The sequence below is a fragment of the Bos indicus x Bos taurus genome, chromosome 19, assembly GCF_003369695.1.
Source record: "Bos indicus x Bos taurus breed Angus x Brahman F1 hybrid chromosome 19, Bos_hybrid_MaternalHap_v2.0, whole genome shotgun sequence".
Classification (NCBI taxonomy): domain Eukaryota; kingdom Metazoa; phylum Chordata; class Mammalia; order Artiodactyla; family Bovidae; genus Bos; species Bos indicus x Bos taurus.
In genome coordinates this window covers 39,895,601-39,921,242 of record NC_040094.1, presented here as the reverse complement: position 1 = coordinate 39,921,242, position 25,642 = coordinate 39,895,601, and the positions used below count along the sequence as shown (strand labels likewise).

Sequence of the window (25,642 nt, the reverse complement as noted above, 5' to 3'; positions counted from 1 at the left end):
GCAGCAGCAGTTGATTGATTATGAAACTGAGTTCCTTAATGAACAAAAATAGTTTAAAAAGCAAGAAGATTTGTGTAACGTCATTAATGTTTAATAGAATCCCCAATCAGGAATTTAATAGATCGCTGATCAGGGATCCAACCCAGGCTCACAGCAGTGAAAGGGCAGAGTCCTAACCACTGGACGGCCAGGGAATTCCCCTGTACTTTCCTTTTTGTACATATAGTCCGTATATTTGGAATGTTCCTTTCTCCCCTGTCTAATGAGCAACTCCTCTTCAAGATTCAGAACAAAAATTATGTCTTGTGAAACTTTATTCTTTGGATTTTTCTTTAAGGACTTTTTCCTCTGTTCATTCCTCTGTTATAGTTATGCTACATTGTATGGTTGTTTTGCTTATTCAGCCACCAGAGTTGTTTGACCATATGGACTTTACCTCGGCCTCATCAGCATTGAATATTTTTTAACTTCCGTTAGTTGAATGGGTATAATGGTTTTAATTTTGTGAATGATCATCTTGTAGTATTCTTGAATATGTTTCCATTTGTTTGTTCCTGTTTCTTGTTTGAACTCACCTGTTTGTCTTTTGTTTATAATCTGTAATTTTTTAATAAATTGGAACAAATTATAATATAGTTCACTTAATGGCAAGGCAGGGGTAACATTAATTTGGTCCACTGTTTGTTTCCTGAACCTGAAAAAAATACAAAATTGGTCAATGATGCAGTTTCGAGTTATATAAAATTTCTGGTTTGTTTACAAAAATAAAAATGTAAACATTTTAGATTTTCATTGTTTGTATTTATCTTCTAGAGGATCTTTGGGAAAGTTTAGAAAATGCTAGTGGTAAACCTATAGCAGCTGTGATGAATACCTGGACCAAACAAATGGGATTCCCTCTCATTTATGTAGAAGCAGAACAGGTAAACTTCTACCAAGTTCTTCAATTTGTCTGATATATTAAATGAAATTCAGTCGGTGTTACAAATTTGCTTTTCTGTACTTTAAGTATTCTAGGTAAGATTTAAACCAGCCCTTACACTCTTTTCTCAGTGATTTATTATCTCTATACCCAAAAGTTTGCCCCACATCTTTAAAATTATACATGGGTACGGTAGAAAACAAAATATTGTCTGCTCTTACTGTCCTCGAGGAAAACACTGTAACATTGTTGATATAATTCTAAAATCACCAAAGGAGATTTGTCCTAAGAATGCAGAGTTGGTTTAATATTAAACAAATTAAGCAAGATATTGACTCATAATTACTACATTAACAGAATCAAATTAGAAGAACCATATGCATTACTAGATGCATAAAAAAGATTTGATAAAATTCAACACCCATTTATAATACCATTCTTCAAAATTAGTTTTTAATATTGGATGGCAGTGTGATGTGACTTTGATTAGAATTACATTCATATTAGTTGAACTGTTATCTGAATTCAGGCAGGTGTAGTTCAAAATGAGTTGTCCTCCAGAAGGATTGAAAATTACACATCATCCTATAATGCACATCAGAAAGTTTGTCTTAACTTAGTTTAATTGTATGAAATTGTGAAATCTTTCTCTTAAATTTCTTTGCCATAGGAGAAGGAAATGGCAACCCACTCCAGTATTCTTGCCTGGAAAAGTCCATGGACAGAGGCGCCTGGCTGGCTGCAGTCCATGGGGTTACATGACTGAGCATGTGTGCGTGAGGGTGGAGGGTGACGGGTTGGTAGCAATAAACTGGTAGAACTAAAAAAAAAAAAAAAATTCTTTGCCATGGTTTTATGAGCTGCATAGAGAATTAATTCTATTCATTTTTAGGGAGGAAGATTCATAGCTCTTTTTTTGTATGTGTTTGTCCTTGTGGTTCTGCATTGTCCCTAAAGCTAATATTTTACAAAGCCTTCTCATTGTGGCAGTTTAAGTTAGTAAATTTGCTTTTCTGTAATTTAAGAATCTAGATGACATTTAAATCAGCCCGTGTACTCTCAGAATGCACCCAAGTGCTTGCAAGTTAACCTTTTAGAGACACATCTTAAGCTTAAATATGACTGTATTTTATAATAAAGTATACACATTGGAGGACCTCTCAGATTGGCTGCAAGCATTTGAAAAGGCAATTTAGATAACACAATTAATCCTGCTTGGTGGGAAAAGATATCTAAAACTTTAGTGAGCTACCATTGTGACCATTCTGTTTCTTTCTAGTCTTCTTTCTCCACTTTGGACTAGTCTGTTATAGGAGATGACTTGATCAAACTTGACATTGACACTCTATACAGATAGACAGATGGTTTTCATTTTATCTGTTTAAAGAATAATATACAAAGATGATTGTTGCTTTTACTTCTGGGAATTTCTATCCCTCAAAAACTGTCAACACCTCAAAACTATTAAAATATTTAATGATTATACATAAAGCAAACTAAGGCCATAATTTTTTCAAGTAGAGTATACTTTTAAGAGCATAATAATTTATCAGAAGAGAAGATACTAATACTCCACTTCCTCCCAATGTTATTGAGACTCAAGGAACTTAAAACATCAAGCTACTTTCAAGCTACTTTTTTTGCACTTTTTTTGTCTGCAAGCATAGCCAAATTCATCCTCCTTCTTACATTACAATAAAATGCATGCCTATGACTTAGTTCTTTTACAAATAGGAGAGCTCTGCAACATAGCATCTTGATTATGATCTGTCTCTCACCTTATAGTCCCTAAATTTAAATATTTTTGCTTTATTTCTGAATCTATTTAAAGGTTACCTAATAACTTTTTCAAGGAAATCTGTGTGATACATAACTAATCAGTGATGTAGTTAAGTTCATTAGTAGGTCCTTTATGGCATTGAAGTGGCCATTGCTTCCCCACTCAGATTTTTAAGTTTTCAGTTCTATCTCTAGTTGATCCCTTTATAAAGGTCATTGACCCAACTTTACATTTGATTCAGGTGAACTTAAATCTGTTATAGCTTGTGTTATTTAAAATGTTCTACAGTATAGTAACAAACAATAAGCAAAAGATTGAGTATTGTTGAAGTATTTTTTTTAATGTACTTGGTTTTGTTGCTTCTGTTTTTTTAGTTGATTGCAGTCTCTCCCCCTGCCTTTTTTGTGTTTCTTTGCAAAGCTTATCCTTTGAAATAGGTTGTGTTCTGCTTTCATGTTTGCCATTCTTTTTTTTTACCCAAACTTGAAACTTTTTATTTTGTGTGGGGTAAAGCCAATTAACAATGTTGTGGTAGTTTCAGGTGACAGCTGGAGGGACTCAGCCATCCATATACATGTATCTATTCTAAATGACTTTGAATATTGAATCCACATGCTAATTTAATGTTGCCACTTTTTGGAAATGGAAAAGACTAAACATATAACCCTCCTTCATAAGTTAACTGTGTCTGCCTTTTGAAATTTTGAAGTTCTTATCTGGATACATCTCTGTTCTCATGGGCAATATTACTCAGTACCTGGCCTTTTATTTTTAGAGTATTGTTATTTTGAGACCTTACTGAGAAATAGTGAGTTTTCTTCCATTCTGTAGTATCATCATGTTTATCACCATTGCATTTTGTGTATTCGGGAGCCATTTGGCTGTACTGGTTTCACCTCTGCTTTGTCACAGAAATGTCTCCTCTAAGGAAAAAAAGTGTTAATGCTCCTACAACCTTTGTTTTGTTTTGCTTCTTTAGGTAGAAGATGACAGATTACTGAGGTTGTCCCAAAAGAAGTTCTGTGCCAGTGGACCATATGTTGGTAAGCAAATGGCTATACATGGGAGCTAATCAGTAAATTTGGATACTATACCAGTAGTGTTCAAACTAATAATAAATAATTATCCATGTAAAAATAATAGAATTAAATAGAAACAAGGAAATGGTAATAGAATAAAAATGATAGGGAAGGAAAAGGAGGTTCATGGGGTATTGTAGTATTCTGCGTCTCTCTGTGTTATTGGAGGCTATAATGAATAGATAAAGATATGAACATCAAGAAATGATGTCTCTAGCCTGAATCCCTGAAAGAAAACTTGGTATGCAATTTTGTACCAAGTCTTATGCCCCTGTGTGCTAAGTACATTTGGTATACTTGTGTACCCAGTGTATACACAGTGACTTTTTAAAAAAAAACTCTTGGTCATAGTAAGTAACTAAGCAGATAAAGCCCAATGATTATTTAGATTTATTTTGTACCAGTCATTGTGCTAGTAAGCACTATAGCCGATCCTTATTTCATACTCTTAGCAACCCTACTAAGTGGGTCGTATTATTTCTGTTTTACAAATGAGGGAGCTGAGGCATAGCTAGGTAAGTTAGATTGTCCAGGATCACCTATATAATGAGTTAAAGAGTAGGCGTTATATAAGTTTATACTCTTTAACTGCCACTCAACTGTGCTTTTTCAAATATTTCTACATGACAGTAGACTCTTGTACCCAGGGAATTAAAGATAAATTGAAAAATTAAGAAGTATTTTTATGCACCTTTCTCACTTCCTTTAAAATCGTTGTCAACAGGGAGAGAGGTTTATCAGAACCACCAGTGCCTTTTCATGTTCGACCCACCAAATGATGATGCACTCTACCAAGGTTACAGCCTTCAACTCTTAGCCTTGCCAGCATCGAGAATTGCTGTCTTAGTAAATGTGTCTGACAAGTCCGACGACAGGTTTATTATCTAAATAAATAATATCGCAGATGCTATTTTCCACATATACCAGCAGTCTGCACTGTATTACCGACAGGTTTTGCGGGTTTTTCTAGTGCTCTGTGACCACTGTAGGCTGTATTAAAACCTGAATTATCCTAGCATCAGGAGAGAATTTTCATTTGTGGTTTAGCCTGATAGCATAAAGCTATTTAAGTGATTAAGATAGTTCCATTAATGTACTGGGCTATGACTTTCTTTTGTTTGGCATCTTAATGCAAAATCTGGTTTTGCTAATACTTGAGAGAGTATATGTATTTGTCTTACAAAACCTTTGGCTTTTAGCTATGACTCCTCAGTGACGGAATCCAACAGCTCCCAAGGTGTATCCTATCACAGTGTCTTAGCAGTATATATACCTATTAAGGACTGCACTTTAGAGTTTGTTTAAGTGCTGTATGAGAGATTTAACCCACTCGAAATGTCTTTTATCATTAAAATCATTATCTCTATTGCTACAATCCATAGGGTCACAAAGAGTTGGACACGACTAAGCAGACTAAGTGTAATATTGCTCTGAAAAGGGAAAAACAACAAAATCGTTGTATTTGTGATTTTACACAAATACAGATTCTGTTGTTCTCTTTTTTATAGGCTGTTATGATTTTGTTAGTAAGTTCTTTCTTCATTATTACTCAGGTTACCTAGAAGAGTTCATGCATCATTAAAAAGGAGCTGTTGGCTTAACAGGTTCAAGCCCATACATGGGACACCAGTCCCCTCTCTACCTTACTTTACATTTCTTCCAGTGAAAAATTATTTTCAAGTTTTCTGTTTGTTATTCTCTTGCTTAAGGAGAAGACTGTCCCCAATGGATGGTTCCTATCACAATCTCTACTAGTGAAGATTCCAGCCATGCCAAAATGAAGATTCTGATGGACAAGCCAGAGATGAATATAGTTTTAAAAGATGTCAAACCAGACCAGTGGGTGAAGGTGAGTCCAGAAAGGCCGTTCCATTTTTATCTTAACTAAATTGATTTATTTCTTTCATTTCCTGTATGCATTTTATGGCTGGCTCTAAATTCTACTGATTCATTTTGGTCTAGGACTTGAAAAGAAAAAGACATTTCTAAACTTTCTTATGTGAAATTTAGTATTGTTTAGATATTTGCCTTTATGTCAGTTAAGGGAGTGGTCAATAAGCAATTAAAAAGGGATAGGATTAAAGATGAAAAAAAGAGTAGTCTCTGTATAAAGTCGCATTAACCAAAACATTTGTAGTCTTGCAACTTCAAACTGCCCTGTCATTGTAGTGACATGTTAACTTCAGTGATATGTTGTCACTGTGTGTGTACAACTATAATCAAGTGAGATCAGACATAATAATCAGTTTGTGTCACTGAAATGGGAAGTTCCTTTTAGCTGGTGTTTTAAAGGCATTTCACAAAAATAACAGTAAATATTATTTTTCATCATTCTGTACTCTACCTTTCATAATGAAAATATCTGCTACAAATTTTTCTCCCAATTATAGATTCCTGATAAGAATTATGGGCTTCCCAGGTGGCTCAGTGAGTAAACAATCCATCTGCAATGCAAGAGATGCAGGAGACACAGGTTCAATCCCTGGGTTGGGAAGGTCCCCTGGAGGAGGGCATGGCAATCCACTCCAGTATTCTTGCCTGGTGAATCTCATGGACAGAGGAGCCTGGCGGACTATTGTCCATTGAGTCAAAGAGTTGGACACAACTGAAGTGACTAAACATGCACACATGCAATAGAATTACATATTGTCTCAGCCTTTCATGCTTGCAGAACTATTTCTTACTCTGTTTTAAATATATTTTAAAATATTCTCAGTGGTCTACTATATTGCCATTTGAAATTATAACCTGGAGCATATGTAGCAGTATGAAATTTTTCTTATAAGAGAAAAGTACAGTATGGTTATAATTAGGTAAATAAAGGTATTCTTCCTATAGTAAAAGATACAGGGAATCAAAACAATTACTGTATTAGAAATGTGAAGTGATTTTTAAATACATATAAATAGTAAAATACGTATATCTTATACTGTCATTTTATCATTAAAATATTTTGTATGTAAGTATTATAAAACATATTTTTGAGTGTTGGTAAATAATGCTTTGGTCACTAAGTTGTGTCTGACTCTTGCTACCGTGGAATTTCCCAGGCAAGGATACTGGGGTGGGTTGTGATTTCCTCCTCCAGGGGATCTTCCTGACCCAGGGATCAAACCCTGGTCTCTTGCATCTCAGGCAATCTCCTGAATTGCAAGCAGACTCTTTACTGACTGAGCATAGAAAATAGTGATAGTCAATGATTACCTCACTCCAAAAATCATATGAAGTTGCCTTTTAAGTCCATATAATTCTTTAAAATCTAGGTCCTGGCAGTTGCTATTCTGTTGAGACTCTGGGTTCAGCAGATCAATGTTTGTAAAGGTTTAGTCTTCCTTGGAGACTTTATTATCCAAGAGTTTTTATATACAGTAAATATTTTCTATGAACTGAAAACTATCCACTGAAATTAGAAAATTAGCCCGATTATTTCCTCCTTTTCAGCTGTGTTCTTTCCACTGTCACTCACTTTGCCTCTCACTTATGTCAAGTTTCTGTTTTGTATTGCCTCTGTTTTTATCTTTGACAAGTGATTACTATCTTTATGTGTTGTTTCATTTTATTCCCTGTCTATTAACATAAATGAGCTTCATTGTTTTTCATCCAGGTGTACTAAAGCTAAAACTCTTTTCATATCTACAAAAAACTGATTTAAAAAATAATTGCAACTGTTTAATAATACCTGTTGGATGTCTTTTCAGTTAAACCTGGGAACAGTCGGGTTTTACCGGACCCAGTACAGCTCAGCCATGCTGGAGAGTTTATTACCAGGGATTCGAGACCTTTCTCTCCCCCCAGTGGATCGACTTGGACTACAGAATGACCTCTTCTCCTTGGTGAGCCTCAAGTAGTTTGATGGATTTTGTTGATTAAATGGTTTTGTTTTTCCTGGAATGGCTGACTAGAACATAATTAGAAGAATATAGTTCTTCCTGAGAGGTGCGTGCCTTTGGGACTAAAGAAAATGACTAATTATTAATTGATATGCAAGATTGAACCTATATAATTTTCCAGAAACAAATCTCACTTTCTTAAGCCAGCTTTCTGCAACTGTACATAACCAATCATTTGTAAGGCATAAATTCTTTTCAATAGACACAGACATGAACCTTGAAGAGATTTCTCTATTGATGATTTTTTAAAAATAATTCAGTGATTTATATTTTTCTAAAATAGTGGTTGTACTTTGCTGGGAGACTCTGGAATTTTTTAAACATTCCATTACTATTCAAATTATAATAGCCCATTATCATTCTAAAATGATATTTATATTTAGCTTTGTTCAAGAAAAAATTTAAAGGAGCACTTAGTAGTATTATCTTTATAACTCCAAAACATAGGTTAGATAATTTCTAGATGTCTTTGTGATAAAATTGTCAGATTCCTCCTAATGTTCCTTTAATTGGACTTGAAATTTTCATTCCCGTCTATAGTAACTGGTTTTGGATTCCTCCTTTGTATAAACACAGATTAGCATTGATGCACAAAACCTCACATCTGCTGAGCTCATTGCTGAGAGAGACCTGTCCCAGGAGAGTGGTGTGTTTGTGCAGTTGGCTGCTGTAACAGAAGTTCTTTTTCCTAACTCTGTTAGTTAATTCTGAAAGGGATGAATTTGTAGTACCTTCCAGTTTGTCTTCTTTTAGAAATGAGTAAAGGACAGGCTGAAGTTGACACAGTTTGCAGCTCCAGTTTAGAAAGCGCCTCTGTCAAAAACCAAAGCCCCAACTGTTTTTGTACCTTTTCTGACAGTATGAAAATTTTCAAAAGACAAACAATACCAAGACCCTAGAAACTGAATAGAAATAGGAAGTTAACTGTTCTCTTTCTTCTTTGTTCTTTCTAAATTGGTGAAATTTTAACATTTTTAAAAAGTAGCTGTTTTATAAATAGCAAAAAAGTAAGGAATGTCATAATACAGTTTTTACTTTATAAAATTCTACAGTGTTCTGAACTTATATAGTCTAGTCTCTTCCCTAAGGAATGACTAATTAGCATAAGACAGTGCCAAAAATGCATGCTTGTGCTTTTTGTTTTGTTTTTGTTTGAAGATTAGATTGATTTATGTTTTTTCCTATCCCAGGCTCGAGCTGGAATCATTAGCACTGTAGAGGTTCTAAAAGTCATGGAGGCTTTTGTGAATGAGCCCAATTATACTGTATGGAGCGACCTGAGCTGTAACCTGGGGATTCTCTCAACTCTCTTGTCCCACACAGACTTCTATGAGGAAATCCAAGAGTTTGTGAAAGATGTCTTTTCACCTATAGGGGAGAGACTGGGCTGGGACCCCAAACCTGGAGAAGGTAATGAATGTACTAAATGCGGAAAGAATTGATCAGAAATTGGTCCTTTTTACCTCAGCTATTTGCTGTTGTTGTTGTTCAGTTGCTCAGTCATGTCCGACTCTGCGACCCCATGGACTGCAGCACACCAGGCTTCCCTGTCCTTCACCATCTCCTGGAGCCTGCTCAAACTTGTGTCTATAGAGTTGGTGATGCCATCCAACCATCTCGTCCTCTGTCGTCCCCTTCTCTTGCCTTCAGTCTTTCCCAGCATCAGGGTCTTTTCTAATGAGTCGAAAACTCAGCTGTGGTTAACAGTAACATCATCTTTGTATCTACTGGACATTACTATGTATTCAGCTAACTAGAAATTAAGACTTAGGACTTTTAAGCCTCCTGGTGAATTTACATGGGTAACCAACATAAAAACAGTAGTATGTGTATTTGTTGCTAAATATGATTTAAGCACAGAGCAAATGGTGGAAATAAGTCTTGTACAGAGTTCCAAAGGCCCATTTTTAATCAAGAAAAGCTAAAGGGGATTTTGGATTATTTTGTTGTTACCATAAATACCAGACACCTGTGTACGACCTGAAATGGTGTTGAGAGACACAGAGGCCAGTTTTCTGCGTTAAAGGAGTTATTTGCTTTCTACATGTGTTCTCTTTATTTCTGTAATCATGTATTCTTTTGCTATCATGTAAATGTTAGGAATAGTGAGTACAGGCTTTAGATATATTTTCTACCATATGCTAATAACTGAATGTTGTATTTCCTCCTGCCCTTCTTGTTCTGGGAGTCTTTTGCAATAAGAATAATAGTAAAAATTGTCTAGAGCTCTATATCTTTCTTCCACTGATTCAGCAAGCACTTATGCACCCAGTAAATACCAGGTACTACACTAAGAACTGGTAGTATAACAGTGAATAAAAAGTTGCCCTGTGTGGCTTTCATTCTGGGGGAAGACACAGCAAACAATTCAATAGATAATATTTTAGGTGGCAGCAAGTATCATGAAGAAAAAGTTTAGGTAAGGTAGGCCAGGAGTAGGAGTAATAAGCCACTGTTTTATAGGATAGAGAGTGGATGGGAAAATGCAGGAAAACCAGTGAGGTGATATTTAACCATAAGCCGAGACCTGTAGAAGAGAACTGTGAGGCTATGTAGTAGGGAAATGGTCCAAACCGAAAACAGCAAGTACAAGAGACCTGAGATAGAGGCATGCTTAGGTGCTCAAAGAGTAACACGGAGGCTGGTAAAGTCAGGACAGAGTAAGTGTGGGAGAGAGGAGGGTGAGAGCAGAGCAGCTCCAACAGGACCTTTGGGACTTTCACATTTAGTGGTATGAAAAACTCATTTGGAAGTCTGAAGCAGAGGAACATGACTTGATTTACTCAGCCGTGTGAAGAACAGGCTGCAGCGGGGGAGGCAAAAGAGGAAGTAGGAAGACAAGTTAGAAAGCTGTTTGAGTAATGCATCTGGATGCTGCCTGCGACTAGCATTTGCAAGTAGTAAATTCTGGGTATGTTTTGAGGGTGGAACTAAAACTACTTGGTGGTGGCCTGACTGTGTGGTGGAGAAAGAGGGGAGTCATCAAATTTTGGCCTGAAGAACTGAAAGAGTGAAGTTATCATATACAGAGACAGGGAAAACTTCTGTAGAAGCAGGTTTGGGTGCAAAAGGGAATCAGGAGTTTCATTTTGGACATGTTAAATTTGAGGTCCTTTTAGACATCCAAGTAGAGTACCATGCCTAGAGGTGCAGGCTGAGTAGTACATTTAGTGCGTAGATGGTATTTACAGCCATAAGATTGGATGAGACCACCTATGGCTTGAGTGTAGGTGGAGAAAAGAGGTGTGAGGACTGGGTCCTTGGGCAGTTCAGGATTCAAAGATTGGGTAGAAGAGGGGGAATCAGCAAAGGAGACTGACTGGCCAGTGATGTAGGAGAGTTAGGAGGAAGAGGAGTGTCCTAGAAGCCTTAAGCAGTAGAGGGGGAAAAGCAATCAACTGTGCCAATACTGTACCAAGTCAGGCAGAATGATGATGAACTGGTGGTTACATTAACTGGGTTCTATGGCATGGTGGAAGTCCACCAGGACTTCCCATCCTCAGATGGTAAAGCATCTGCCTACAATGCGGGAGACCCGGATTTGATCCCTGGGTTGGGAAGATCCTCTGGAGAATGAAATGGCAACTCACTCCAGTACTCTTGCCTGGAAACTCCCATGGACAGAGGAGTGTGGTAGGCCACAGTCCATGGGATCACATAGAGTCACACATGACTGAGCAGCTTCACATGGCGTGGTGGTGAACACCACCAGAATGGAAGGAGAGGAAAAGGAGGCAGCAGTTTCAGACAACTTTTTAAAGTTTTGCTAAAAAGAAAATCAGATAAAAGGGACTAGGAGAGAGATGTGGGACCAAAGAGGCACTTTTTTTTTTTTTATGGTGGGGAATTTTATAATATGTCTTTGTTGATGAAAATGATACAGTAAAGAAAAATTCATGATGTGAAAGAGAGAGGTAGCTGCTGGAGTGATGGCTGAATACTTGAGAGGAGTTGGCTTTAGGTTGTAAAACAGCAGATCCCTAAGAACAAGACAGGAAGTAGATGGACACAGATGGAGGTAAATTGATGGGTGTTGCACTTTTCTTTCATGATGATAATATGTGAGACTTCAAGGGCTCAAAAACACCTTTTTTAAATAGGGAGAATGTCTTCAGTTTTCCAGTTTTACAGATGGAAGAATCAAATATAGCAAAATAATAAAGATTCTACATCAACACAGCAAATCAGCACCAGAATTATAAATTGGTTCTTTTAAGAACCTTAACTAGTCTCTAGTTGTGTTGTCTATTGATTTCTTATGGTTTCCTTAAACCTTCTATGGAGTTACAGTTTAAATACAGCAAAACGCATACGTTCAGTTCAGTGACTGGACAAATGCATACCACATTTCCGTCACCACAGGAGGTTGTTCTGAAGCTACTTCCCAGTCAGTTCCTGCCACCCCCCTACCCTTCCACCCCCTGCAGGCAAACGCTATTCTGACTTCTTTCACCCTAGATTAATATAGTCTCTTCTAGAACTTTATATAAGTGGGATCATAATATATATTCTGTTCTTTTATCTGGCTTCTCTCAGTATAATGTTCTAGAGATACATATAGGTTGTTCATTTCTTTTTATTGCTGAGTGGTATTTCATTGTATGAATATATCACAATTTATTTGTTGTACTGTTGGAATCTATCAGTTTGTGTGCCAGTATTAACTTTTTTTTTAAGATATAATCAATATACCAAAAAATGCACCCTTTTAAATATACAGTTCAGTCTTTTCTCACAGTGCTGTACAACGACCACCACCACCACTATCTTAATTCTATAAAAATGTCTTTACACTCAAAAGAAGCTCCATACCTGTTGGCAGTTACTCTCTACTCCCTGGCAACCCAGTCCCAGGCAACCACTGATCTGATTAGTGCCTCACAGATCTGCCTGTTCTGACATTTCATATAAATGGAATCGTACTCTGTGTGGCATTTTTTATTTGGCTTCTTTCACTTACTACAGTATTTTCAAGGTTCACCCGTGTTACAGCATGTATCAGTACTTCCTTTTTATAGTCAAATAATATTTCATTGTATTGCATGATTATACTACATTTTCTTTGTTCGTTCATCAGTGTATATATGCTTGGATTGTTTCTACTTTTTTACTGTTATGAATTCATTTCTCCAGAGTGGAACTGCTGGTTCATACTCTGTGTTTATTAATTCCTCAAAAGGAATTACTGGACTTTTTTTCAAAGTGCCCACACCATTTTACATTCCTACCAGCAGTATATGAGGGTTCTAATTTCTCTCCATCCTTGCCAACACTTGGTATTGTCTTTTATTTTAGCCATCCTAATTGGTTATCTCATTGTGGTCTTGATTCGTATTTCCCTAATGGCTAATGGGGAGAAGGCAATGGCACCCCACTCCAGGACTCTTGCCTGGAAAATCCCATGGACAGAGGAGCCTGGTAGGCTGCAGTCCATGGGGTCACTGAGGGTCGGACACGACTGAGCAACTTCACTTTCACTTTTCACTTTCATGCGTTGGAGAAGGAAATGGCAACCCACTCCAGTGTTCTTGCCTGGAGACTCCCAGGGACAGAGGAGCCTAGTGGGCTGCCGTCTATGGAGTCGCACAGAGTCGGACACGACTGAAGTGACTTAGCAGCAGCAGCAATGGCTATAATGGTATTGGTTCATGTGCTTATCAGCCACCTGCATATCTTTGGAATAATCCATCAGATTTTGATTTAAAAAATCTAAGATTCCAATTTAATCTCCCTGGCATACTAGTTCTGTATGTGGCCTTCCTCTAAATTTTGGGTCAAAACTGTATGATCTAAGTGTATTCCTTCCACACATAATTCTTACAGGTGTAACTACCTAGATAGAATATTTAATAAATATTTAAATAGATACAGTTGGCATTTAATAAATATTTAATAAATACAGTTGGCATAGAGTCAGCGTATTTGCCTATCTTAGTGTGTTACGTACTTCATTCTTATTGTTTGATAAATTTAAGTGTTCTCTCAAGTACTAAGGTAATTGATTTTGTTTGTTCAAGATTGTAGGCGTGGTCTAACACAATTATACAATATCCAGGTGGCATATTTGTAAAAACTAAGCTTTTTAAGTAGTTCTGTATCTCTTTTACTTCTCAATCAGGTCACCTAGATGCACTCCTGAGGGGCTTGGTCCTGGGCAAACTAGGAAAAGCAGGACATAAGGCAACATTAGAAGAAGCCCGTCGTCGGTTTAAGGACCATGTAGAAGGGAAACAGATTCTCTCCGCTGATCTGAGGAGTCCGGTAGGCTCATAATAAAGTACTTTGATTTCTAGGTGTCTGCATCATTCTGTGTAGTGTGGAATGTATTTAATAATAACCAAAAATGACCTAAAGAGTCTGCTTGCAGTGCAGGAGACCTGGGTTTGATCCCTAGGTTGGGAAGATCCCCTGGAGAAGGGAATAGCAACCCACTCCAGTATTCTTGCCTGGGAAATCCCATTGACAGAGGAGCCTGGCAGGCTACAGTCCTTGGGGTTGAAAAGAGTCAGACATGACTCAGTGATTAAACAACAACAAAAATGACCTAAGTAGACCTAAGTATTGACCTACAAATCATGCCTAATTCTCTTAACACACACCATCTAGGGAGCCTGTAGGCAACATCTCATTTGTGTAGTTTCTCAGTCCACACTAGGGTACTAAAAGGTGATTATCGGTGCACAGTCTCCTGTGCTCTGCTGTTACTACCTGCCATCTACCTTTCTGGTTGTTCAAGTGGGCTCTTAGATTGTTGCCATAATTTCTATGTAATATCCACACAATTTTTTTTTTAACTTGCTTTCTGTCTTAACATTAGAATATTTGGAATAAGTTACATATAATCAGATGCCTTCTTTTTTGTTCCGTATTCTCTTGTAGGTCTATCTGACTGTTTTGAAGCATGGTGATGGCACTACCTTAGACATTATGCTGAAGGTGAGTAAATTTGGAAAGGGCTCCTATTTTCTGCTTTTGAAGTTGAATTGACACAGAGAGTATGACCTTGAATGGTTTAAAAAAAAAAGTCGTAACAAAAGAAATATATGCTGATATGCATACTGTAGGCATGCATATATTTAGGAAGCTATAGGAGAAATATCTGGAGAAGGCAGTGGCAACCCATTGCAGTACTCTTGCCTGGAAAATCCCCTGGGCGGAGGAGCCTGGTGGGCTGCAGTCCATGGGGTCGCTAAGAGTCAGACACGACTGAGCGACTTCACTTTCACTTTTCACTTCCATGCATTGGAGAGGGAAATGGCAACCCACTCCAGTGTTCTTGCCTGGAGAATCCCAGGGATGGGGGAGCCTGGTGGGCTGCCGTCTATGGGGTCGCACAGGGTCGGACACGACTGAAGCGACTTAGCAGGAGCAGCAGCAGGAGAAATATCTGCTCATCTATACTACCAATACAGATGCCAAGTCATCTCATTTATTCACTTTTATAAATCACAAGTTTATGTATCTTAAATCTTAATATTAAAATGTTAAGTTAGATTAAAAAGTCCAGTTCTTAAAAATTTTCCCATCAATGCAAACTTACTCAGGGTTCTGCCCATTTTAAGTTTATTTCTGTGCTTAGGAAAGGGATAGATGAATAGGTGCCTCAAGGATTTGGTCTAGGCTGGTGCCTCTTATGAACAGACAGAAAATTAATTCACTTGCTTTCATAGCCTCTTGTAGTTTCCCAGGGTGGTTGGCATATAATTAAACTCTGACTTAGAAAAAATATATATTTAAAACTTTCCATGTCCTTATAATGGCAGTGATCTGTTCGAAAGTCCTAATACTGTAGAACAAGTGCTGTCTCCAGTCTGTATCCATGCAGTTATTAGTCTAACCTGGTTGCATTAGAGGTGGAGGGAGCTGATTCTACTTATCAAATAAAACATGCAATACGTGCCTAAATACCCAAATCATCCATCAGACCCATTCATTAAAAGATCCACACTTAGGGATCTTAATCAGAATACTTTTCTGACCCCAAGTGCATCACAATTACAAATCTAACTTCTGGTATTTTAGTTTTAAACAAATCGTATTTAAATGACTAGAATGTTTTAAAAATACACAAACTTTATTTAAGAAACTAAATTGCAATTGTATTGCGTTAACTGCCTATGTTGTATAAGGGTTTCCTTTCTAATAACATAAAAAATTATACTTTGGGTTTACCTTTCAACTAAATGACATTAAGGTCTCTTTCTCACTCTTAATATTCTGTGAACCTGTGCACTATAAATCATGCATTTCTTTGCATGTGAAATGAGATAGTTGGTATATTTTGTCTATTCCATAAAGATATGGGAAAAATAAGGGTTCTGAAAATTTCATGATAGGTCGTTTGACATTTTCATGTCATGGCATACGTTTAAGAATTTATACCAGTGTGTTTGTTTAATAAGAGTTTGCATCTGCTTAACACAAGGGAGCCCACAATGATTCAACTTTACTATGCAAAGAGCTCTAATGAAGGCAGAATCAGGGTTCTTCAGGAAACCAGTTAGGAGAGGTTGGGGAGGGATGGACTGGGAGTTTGGGGTTAGCAGGTGCAAATTATTATTATATATGTATAACTGAATCACTTTCTGTACACTGAAAACACAACATTGTAAATCAACTATACTATATAAAATTAAAGGAAACAAAGCCAGTTGATGAGAGATGAGGAGGATTTTGTGTAAGAATAATGAAGCAGGCTAAATAACTAATACAGAGTATATTTGAAATGTAGTGTTATGGTGCCATCTAGTGGACTCCTATAACAGGTCCTCTTGGGGGTGGGGTGGGGAATGCTTCCTAAATGCCAGAGTTCAGACCTTGAATATTAGAGCTGAAAAGGACCTTAGAAATCATCTGTCCACCCCGCTCATTTTACAGATGGGGAAACTGAGACCTGGAGAGGTTAAGGACTTAGTCAAGATCACACAGCTAGTTAGAGGCAAAACTGGGTCTAGAACCCAGGTCTTCTGACCTCCTATCTATTTTACTACACTGCTGCTCAAAAGAGTCCAAAGGAAAGGAAGAGGAAACTGGGAGCTGTGATGGGGTCTCCAGACACTGGTCAGTGTTAACTCTTCAGAGGGAAAAAAAAAAGGTCAAGAGAGTCTATAAATTAAGTTGTCTTAGAGAAGTATCTCATATACATTTGAAGTTCTAATTTTTAAAAAACATAATAATGTTTTGTTTCTAATTATGAAAAGAGATTTTGGTATACTCACTATGGAAGATTTAGAGGCTAGAAAAGTATAAAGAAGAAAATAGAACTTACTTGTAATTTTAAAAAGATCACAAATATAGCATGTATAATATGGTCTTATTCATGATTTGGTTAATGTAAATATAGTAATTTTTTCTTTATGCTTTTCTATTTTCTTAATGCTCTGCATTCATAATACTTTGCAGTTAAAAATGTGATACTGCATAATCCTACTGATCAGAGACCATTATTAATGTTAACATTTTGATGTGTTTTCAGGGTTTTTGTCTCCCCTTCTCATTAAATTTTTTAAAATTTAGAACCATTTTGCTTTGTATCTCTTCTTTCAGTTAATATATCAGTGGCATGTTTATGTCATCAAATATTCTCAAAATATTACTTTCAATAATGCTTCCTGTATTTTTTAACTGATGAGTTGAATTGATTTCCAGTGGTATTAGTAATGATCATTTTGCCTATCTAACATAGAACATTGGTCAGACATCAATGAATAAAGAATTTGGTCATGACGGGCTCACCCCTTAGATCCTGAGGTTGAACTGCTCAGAACTGATGACAAGCTATTTATGTAGTGAGCACTTAACACTTAATGACTTACTCTAGGGGCACAGGACAAATTTAGTGCTCAAACCTCTTGAAAAATATTCTTTTGTTAATTTCATATCCTGCAATCTTAGCCAATGAGAATGTAAAGCAAAAGTTTCACCTTATTCAGGGAGAAATTAATTGTCTCTTTCTGTATTTTTTCACTATAGCTTCACAAACAAGCAGATATGCAGGAAGAGAAAAACCGAATTGAAAGAGTCCTTGGGGCTACTCTTTCACCTGAATTGATTCAAAAAGTCCTCACGTTTGCACTTTCAGTAAGTTACAGTGAAAACTGCTTTTAGAGGGAATTACTACCAACTGATCTATAGCAAGTGTCCTTGATTCAGTATTCTCTTGATCTGTCTTAATCCTAGACTAAAGGCTTCCTCTTTCTTGAAAAACTGGAGTAAGCTTTTGTTACTAGCCACTGTATTTCCCTCTAGCGGTAAGAATCAGAATAGTTGGGAGACGAAATAAACTGTAAGGTTGGCACATCCCTGTGCCTACTTCCTGGCTCTTCTTTCTTTACCCTAGAGCAGGTATCTATTGAGCAGCCATCTATTGTACCCATCTCAGTGCTTCATTCTCAATTTGGCTGATCTGTAGGTTAAACATTCTCCTCTTTGCTAGAAGCTTCTGGTGCCAGTTATTCCTGAAACAAGAAGGGGATTACTTGGGTACCTCAACAGCATTTGCCCTTTCTGGCATCAGACAATATTCTGGATACGCTAGACTTATAGTTCTCTTTTTTTAGGAAGAGGTACGTCCACAGGACACTGTGTCAGTAATTGGTGGAGTGGCTGGAGGCAGTAAGCATGGAAGGAAGGCTGCTTGGAAATTCATAAAGGACAACTGGGAAGAACTTTATAATCGATACCAGGGAGGATTCTTAATATCTAGACTAATAAAGGTAGGTGAAAATGTTTGAGTAGTTTGCTTATCATGGATATTATTGAGAGACATTCATGATTCATTCAACCCATAGATTATTGTCTTTGCTTTTTAAAAGTTTCCTTAAGTAGTTACTAGCTTTACTAAACAGTTTCTCCATAGCCCATCCTGTACCCTGTAGAATAAACTGAAGTTGGGAAAGAGTGGAATGATTTGTTTTTATGGTAAATGGAAGTTTGTTCCTAACCTCTTAGTTGTACTTACTGTTTATAAACCATTGTTTTTTCAGCTATCAGTTGAGGGATTTGCAGTTGATAAAATGGCTGGAGAAGTTAAGGTAAGGAAAATACAGTTTACTTTTCACTTTTATTTCACTTTTATTATTATTTTCAATCCAGAAAATAAAAATACTAATCAATTATAATCATAGATTATTGGGGTGATGTACTTTAGTAGTGTCTCCATGTTTTTCTGGGAGAAAGGATAGGTTGTATCCTTAAGGCCTGAAGAATTTAGAGTTGGAATTATCTTTGAGGGCATTGAAGTGGTTGAAAGAATGTGGACTTTAGAGTCAGTCAACCTGGATGTAAATCTGTGCTCTGCCCCTTGTTAGTTGCGTGACTTCAAGCGGGCTTTTTAACCTCTATGAGCCCGTCTCCTCTTCCATAAAATGAGGTGATAAGATGTCTAGACTAAGTAATATAGGGGGCCTGGAACATAGTAGATCTTTCATATTAGTTGTTTTTCCCTTCTAATACCTTTCAGAGGTCTTTTATGTGCACAGAGAGACAAGATGAGTACGTAGGGACTCTACTCCTAGCCCTTTAAGTGTCACTTCCACTTTCATTCTTGAAAGCAAGAAGGTTTCAGGGGTGGATTTGGAAATTCTGAGAGCTATAATGTTTGGTTCACATTATGAGTTAATTTACTCAGTCACAGGTTAGTACATAACAGAGAGTCTAGATCAAGATTCAATATTATGCATTGTATTATGTAAATAATCACTTTATTGTAAAGGTAATAAATATTCCTGAAGGAGAAATACATATAATTAGTTCAAGGGGAGGCCAGTGGCCAAGTTAAGGCTAGTGTAAAGTAGAGGCCTGACTGAAGAGGGCCTTGTAGCCCATATGAAAATGCTCCTAAGAATGGGAAGCCCTTTTTGAAATGGCTTATAAACAAAGGGGTGACTTAATCTGGTTTATATGATAAGAATTTCAATCTGGCTGCAGTATAGAGAATGCAGTTTGGAAAGGGGAGATATTGGGAAGCAAAAATGATAAAGTAGCTTGGAGGAGATGGAGTAATGAAAGAGATTCAGTTCAGTTCAGTTGCTCGGTCGTGTTCGACTCTTTGCGACCCCGTGGACTGCAGCTCGCCAGGCTTCCCTGTCCATCACCAACTCCCAGAGTTTACCCAAACTCTTTTCCATTGAGTTGGTGATGCCATCCAACCATCTCATCGTCTGTCGTCCCCTTCTCCTCCCACCTTCAATCTTTCCCAGCATCAGGGTCTTTTCAAATGAATCAGTTCTTTGCATCAGGTGGTCAGAGTATTGGATTTTCAGATTTAGCATCGGTCCTTCCAATGAATATTCAGGACTGATTTCCTTTAGGATGGACTGGTTGGATGTCCTTATAGTCCAAGGGACTCTTCAAGAGTCTCCTCCAACACCACAGTTCAGAAGCATCAATTCTTTGGCGCTCAGCTTTCTTCACAGTCCCAACAACTCTCACATCCATACATGACTACTGGAAAAACCATATCTTTGACTAGACGGACCTTTGTTGGCAAAGTAATGTCTCTGTTTTAATATGCTGTCTAGGTTGGTCATAACTTTTCTTCCAAGAAGCAAGCATCTTTTAATTTCATGGCTGCAGTCACCACCTGCAGTGATTTTGGAGACGCAAAAAATAAAGTCTGTCACTGTTTCCATTGTTTACCCATCTGTTTGCCATGAAGTGATGGAACCAGATGCCATGATCTTAGTTTTCTGAATGTTGAGTTTTAAGCCAACTTTTTCACCCTCCTCTTTGACTTTCATCAAGAGGCTCTTCAGTTCTTTGCTTTCTGCTGTAAGGGTGGTGTCATCTGCATATCTGAGGCTACTGATATTTCTCCCAGCAATCTTGATTCCAGGGCTTGTTTTGTTAGTCTTTAATACAGCCAGTATTTATTGAATGTTTTGTCTGTATTGTGAACATATCTGGGGGAGGAAGAGGGAAGTAGTCAAGGGTTTCTTATATGTAAGCAGTGGTACTATTTGTTGAGATAGAATGAGAAGTCTTACTCAGGCCCTAAGAACCCAACTGTGATAGGAGCCTTGGAGCAGGAGCCATTGTCATCCATGTCAATAAAGTAACTGATTTCTAAGAGGTTTAGACTTAATCTGATGAATTAGTCATTCTCTCTTATAGACCTGTGATGACTCTTTCAAAGGAAAGACCCCCCCGCCCCCCGGTCCCCATCCTTTTGCTGGTTGATATTTTCTATGAAACCAGGTGTACTTCATTAGAAAATGGTTTATTCAACCTTTAATCAATAAGCACTGCAATAATTACAATGAACTCTGAAGTAGTTTACTGTATGAAAATGTGTCTATAAAATTTTAAATTATTAGAATATGGCAGCAATGTAAGTTTCTTAGTTTTATTATCCCTTACAAATTAATCTTTATTGGAAGTAGCCAAAATGTGTTGAATCCTTAACTACTCTCTGCCAAGTATTATATTTTCTCATAGATGATAAAACAGAGCAGTTAATTTACTCAGTCACACTTCAGTACATAATGGGGGCTAGATCAAGTCCCAAGGCTGATTTCAAAGTCTAGACTTCAAGTAGGTTTTTTTAACCCCTGTGAATTGGGTGATAAGATCGTCATTTAGATGAAGTAACACAGGGGGCTTGGTCCTTGATAAACGTTCTGTTTTGTTTTTTGCTGCTTGGACAATGAACCTTAAAGAATATAGGTTCTTTCTCTGTGATTAGGCTCTTTAGCATATAATACATTAGGGGAAGAATCTGCAGGTCTAAGGTGCAGCTTGTTTTCTTTTAGCCTGGCAGTGGTCAGTTTTCATGAGTGAAGCTTATGAATCCTTCATAGACGGTGGGTATTTTTTCATGACCTGTGATATTAGCTTCTTACTATTGCTAGTAATGATCCTACATTCTGGATTGTCTCATGCCAGGCTTTCTTCGAGAGTCACCCAGCTCCTTCAGCTGAGCGTACCATCCAGCAGTGTTGTGAAAATATCCTGCTGAATGCTGCTTGGCTAAAGCGCGATGCTGAGAGCATCCACCAGTACCTCCTGCAGCGCAAGGCCTCGCCGCCCACAGCGTGACCCTGAGCACACCGCCACTGCGGTCCTGCTTTGTGCAGGGAGAAGGTGGGGCGGCTGACAGCTGATTCACACGCCAAGAATTTGGAGTCTTCTTTCAAGCCAGTGGGGGTTGGACAATGAATGTAGTTAACTGGTTCCTGCTCACACTCCAGAATTAAATTCTATTGAAAAAGGAAAATCAGCAATTCAGCAAAAAAATAAAAATGTAAATATGATAGTAATAAAATAGAGCATAACGAAACTGTGAAACTTCCTGAAGCCTTGTCAGTGGTTAAAAGTATTTAACACTCTCCTGTTAATGACAGATGTTCTGTTTTTATAACCTACGAAAAGGAAACTAGAGGCTTCTGTAAAGAGGATTTTTGTGAAGTGGGTTCTCCAAGCAGCCTACAAGCCAAGTGTCCATTGCTGGGAATGGTTAACATTAAAGGCTGATAGCTGGTATAATATAGAGTCTGTGCATAATCTCAAGTGGGGTTTCTTGTTTTTTGTTTATTTGGCATGGGGACTGATCAGGAAGATATATTTTCCTGCATAACTCAATCTGAACCAAGGATTGTAGTTTTCCTCCTTGCCTTCCCTTCTGTGTGACCCCTTGGCAAGAAAAAAAAAAAAAAAGTTTGAAAAAAACAAAACCTATCCTGGTCTGGGTTTTTTCCTTCCCTTAGTTCCATCCCAACCCACCACCCCGGTGTCCTTCTTAGAGATAAATAATAAGGAAACATCTTTTATAGCCACATTAAATAAGAGAAACTGATATACATTATTTTTTCTTTCTTTTTTAAGATGACTTTTAAGAATCCTGAAATGCATATAGGTGAGACAATAGAAATGAAAAGTTTTCAGCCAGGCCTTTCTGAAGGAGTTATTCTGCTAAAAATGACAGGCCAACTGTTGACCCTCTTTCTGACAGTATCAGCACTGGCTTCTGGTTCAGTTCGGCCTGTAAGAAGTCAGTGGTTGCTGATGCAGGGCCCATGTATTAGTGGTAACTGATTTAAAAAAAAGACTGTAAGCCTGTGTGTGCCACTCTGCTTCCACAGTGTATCCTACTAACAAGCCTCACCAACCTAATCCAGTGACTTTTAACTCTAAATCTCATTCCTTTCCTCTTTCCCTACTTTTTTTCTTTTCTTTTTCTTTAAAAAAAAAAAAATATTTTTGTGTGTTATTAACAGGAATTCATATTTGGTGTGGCTTAACTGTATTTCAGAAGGTCATCAGATTGTGAGACTGCTTCCTTGAAACATTTTTGTGCTATTGTTTTAAAAAAATAATAATTAAAAAACAGTTGGCGTTAATAAAAATGTCAATGTGAAATTGATGTCCTGATGTCCTTTATTCTCTTCGGTAAGCAACTAAAACCTTTTCTGTCATTCAGTAGGATTATAAGAAGTTTTACTACCATAGGGGTTTTTTGAGTCTAAGAAAATCCAGTGGCTGAATTTCTAATGAATAGTACCTAGCCAGAAATACCCTAAGATTCCTCCTAAATTACTTCTGGATTAACTCAGAAACTTCTTATAGCTCCTTAGAGTCAGCATTAAGGAGCTAACCTTAGCCTGCCAGTTCCTATGTCCTGAGGCTTCCTTTTATCTAGGCATGTGCTTACGGTACCAGCAAAGTAAAGACACCAACAGACTAAGAGACATTGTTTTAATGAAAGAACTCAATCAAATGCTGGAAAGAGGTTGTCTCAGTTTTAGCACACATGCAAGTTGTGTGTATATAACAGTTGAGTGGTTTGAATCGTGTTGGGGAGGAGATGGTGCTGGCTGCATTCCTCTTCAGAACTGCTGCTCGTCCTGTTTGGTGTCCCAGGTCTTGACCCCCGTGGACTGCATCAACAGGTTCCGTTGCCTCTGACTTCAGGTTGTGTTGATCCAATTAGTAACACCCTCAGAAGATCAAAAGGCTGAGGAATGGATATTTAGAAGCCTGGGTATTTATTTCCCTGGCTTCTAAGTCGCCAGGTCACATAGGTTGTCTGTGTTCCTCTACCAAAGACTGTGACTCCTAACAAGCAGCCCTCCTTAGCTTCCAGACGTAGGGATAGAATGGACCACTTATTTACTAGCTCCTGAACTCTGCCCATGTCTTTGTGAACAGTCCCTTTATTAAACCTTCCTCAAATTACCCAGTTTTAAGTGTATTCTCTGTTTTCCACTGATATCTTGATTGATTTGGGCATCATAGTCTTGATGCTTTGGGTCTCTAAAGGTCTTAATCCAGCCTTTTCCATGTCAGATATTTTGTTTTGTTTTATGTGGCTGCGCCGTGAAGCTTGTGGAATCTTAGTTTCTCGACCAGAGATTGAACTGATGCCCTCGGCAGTTGAAAGCATGGAGTCCTAACCACTGGACTGCACAGGAATTCCCTGTCAGATGTTTTAGTTTATTGTTTGCCTTCCAAATAGCTCCCTATCCTAGGTAATATACTCATTTTACAGATGAGAAAGCATTAGCTTTCAGAAAAATTAGCTAGTTAAACAGCAAATAACTCTCAGTCCTAGTGGTCAACTCAAGCTTGCCAGTCTGCACAAACCTGTGTTCTTCCGGCTGATTGTTAGGTTTCCACAATTAGAAGATCATGCAGTCACAATGGATACAAGCAATAGCTTTAAAAATACTTAGTGATTCTCCTTTTCTCTAATGTTTGTGAAAGTTGCTCAGTTGTGTCTGCCTCTTTGCGACCCCATGGACAGTAGTCCATGGAATTCTCAAGGCCAGAATACTGGAGTGCGTAGCCTTTCCCTTCTCCAGAGGATCTTCCCAACCCACGGACTGAACCCAGGTCTCCCGCATTGCACACAGATTCTTTACCAGCTGAGCCACAAGGGAAGCCCAAGAACACAGGAGTGGGTAGCCTATCCCTTCAGCATATCTTCCTGATCCAGGACTCGAACCGGGGTCTCCTGCATTGCAGGCGGATTCTTTACCAATGGAGATATCAGGGAAACCCCTTTTCTGTAATATCCCTTGGTTAAAATTTTTAGAAATGAGGAAGTTGGGAAGAAACACAAAAGTGTTAGTTTCTTATAGAAAATGTTATTTTATATTCATGGGAAGCAGTAGAGGCTTTTGGGACAGTGGGCAGCGGTGGATGAATTCTTATCTGGCATTTTCTAAGAATGAGTTTCAGGAAGTAAGGAACCCCTTTATAAAGAATGTATCTCTGTAGTGTGCAATTTGGGGAGTATGAGGGGGTTTATAGCTTTAAATCAAGTCTTTCAACTCTGTTATCCAAATGAGTCCTGGACTTGGAGCCACATTTGTAGGGCTAGTGATTTTTTTCTCAGCAAGAAAATAAGCTTTTGGTAATATAATGTTGACTTTATACTTACAGTATCATACATGACTGAAGAATAAATCTGCTGTTACTAGATACTAGTTTTAGGATCTCAGAGTTGTTTTTAATAAGACTCTGCCTTCTGTGGGCTTATACCAGGTGGCTCAGTAGTAAAGAATCCACCTGCCGATGCAGGAGACTCGGGTTTGATTCAGGAAGTTCCCCTGGAGAAGGGATAGACCACCTACTCCAGTATTCTTGCCGGGGAAATCCCATGGACACAAGAGTCTGGTGGGCTACAGTCCATGGAGTAGGATAGCAAAGAGTGCGTGACTCAGCATGCATCTTTTCTGGTAATGCAAAATACCCACCCCAAATTGACCTGCCTTCTTAGAACAATCCTAGTACCCACCCCAAATTGACCTGCCTTCTTAGAACAATCCTAGTACAAGTGAAGTGGTCAAGGTGTTTGGTTTCTAATCCAAGAGTGAGACAGGGGACCCTGATAGTAAGGAAACGTGTAGGCCAAATAACTTCCTTTCCCTAGGAAACCAAGTCAGAGGATGATTGGTCCTTCTAATGGTTTGATGGTTAACTTTGTGATGAATGGTAGTGTCAGGAAGGAAAGTTGATTGGGTTGTTACTG

At 37.9% G+C, this 25,642-nt stretch overlaps 1 protein-coding gene across 2 annotated transcripts in view; it reads left to right on the top strand.

The window, feature by feature from the left end:
* The window catches only part of NPEPPS (aminopeptidase puromycin sensitive), a 104,048-nt gene extending 81,016 nt beyond the window's left edge, over positions 1-23,032 (top strand). For both annotated transcript variants that reach the window (XM_027519813.1, XM_027519814.1), the window contains 11 exons: positions 814-923; positions 3,682-3,745; positions 5,491-5,630; positions 7,480-7,614; positions 8,862-9,081; positions 13,790-13,932; positions 14,551-14,607; positions 17,644-17,751; positions 18,231-18,386; positions 18,657-18,704; positions 21,556-23,032. In XM_027519813.1, coding sequence (XP_027375614.1) covers positions 814-923; positions 3,682-3,745; positions 5,491-5,630; positions 7,480-7,614; positions 8,862-9,081; positions 13,790-13,932; positions 14,551-14,607; positions 17,644-17,751; positions 18,231-18,386; positions 18,657-18,704; positions 21,556-21,708 — 1,334 coding nt within the window. In that variant the 3' untranslated portion in view covers positions 21,709-23,032. The remainder of the gene's footprint in view (positions 1-813; positions 924-3,681; positions 3,746-5,490; positions 5,631-7,479; positions 7,615-8,861; positions 9,082-13,789; positions 13,933-14,550; positions 14,608-17,643; positions 17,752-18,230; positions 18,387-18,656; positions 18,705-21,555) is intronic.
* The last annotated feature ends 2,610 nt before the right edge of the window (positions 23,033-25,642 follow it).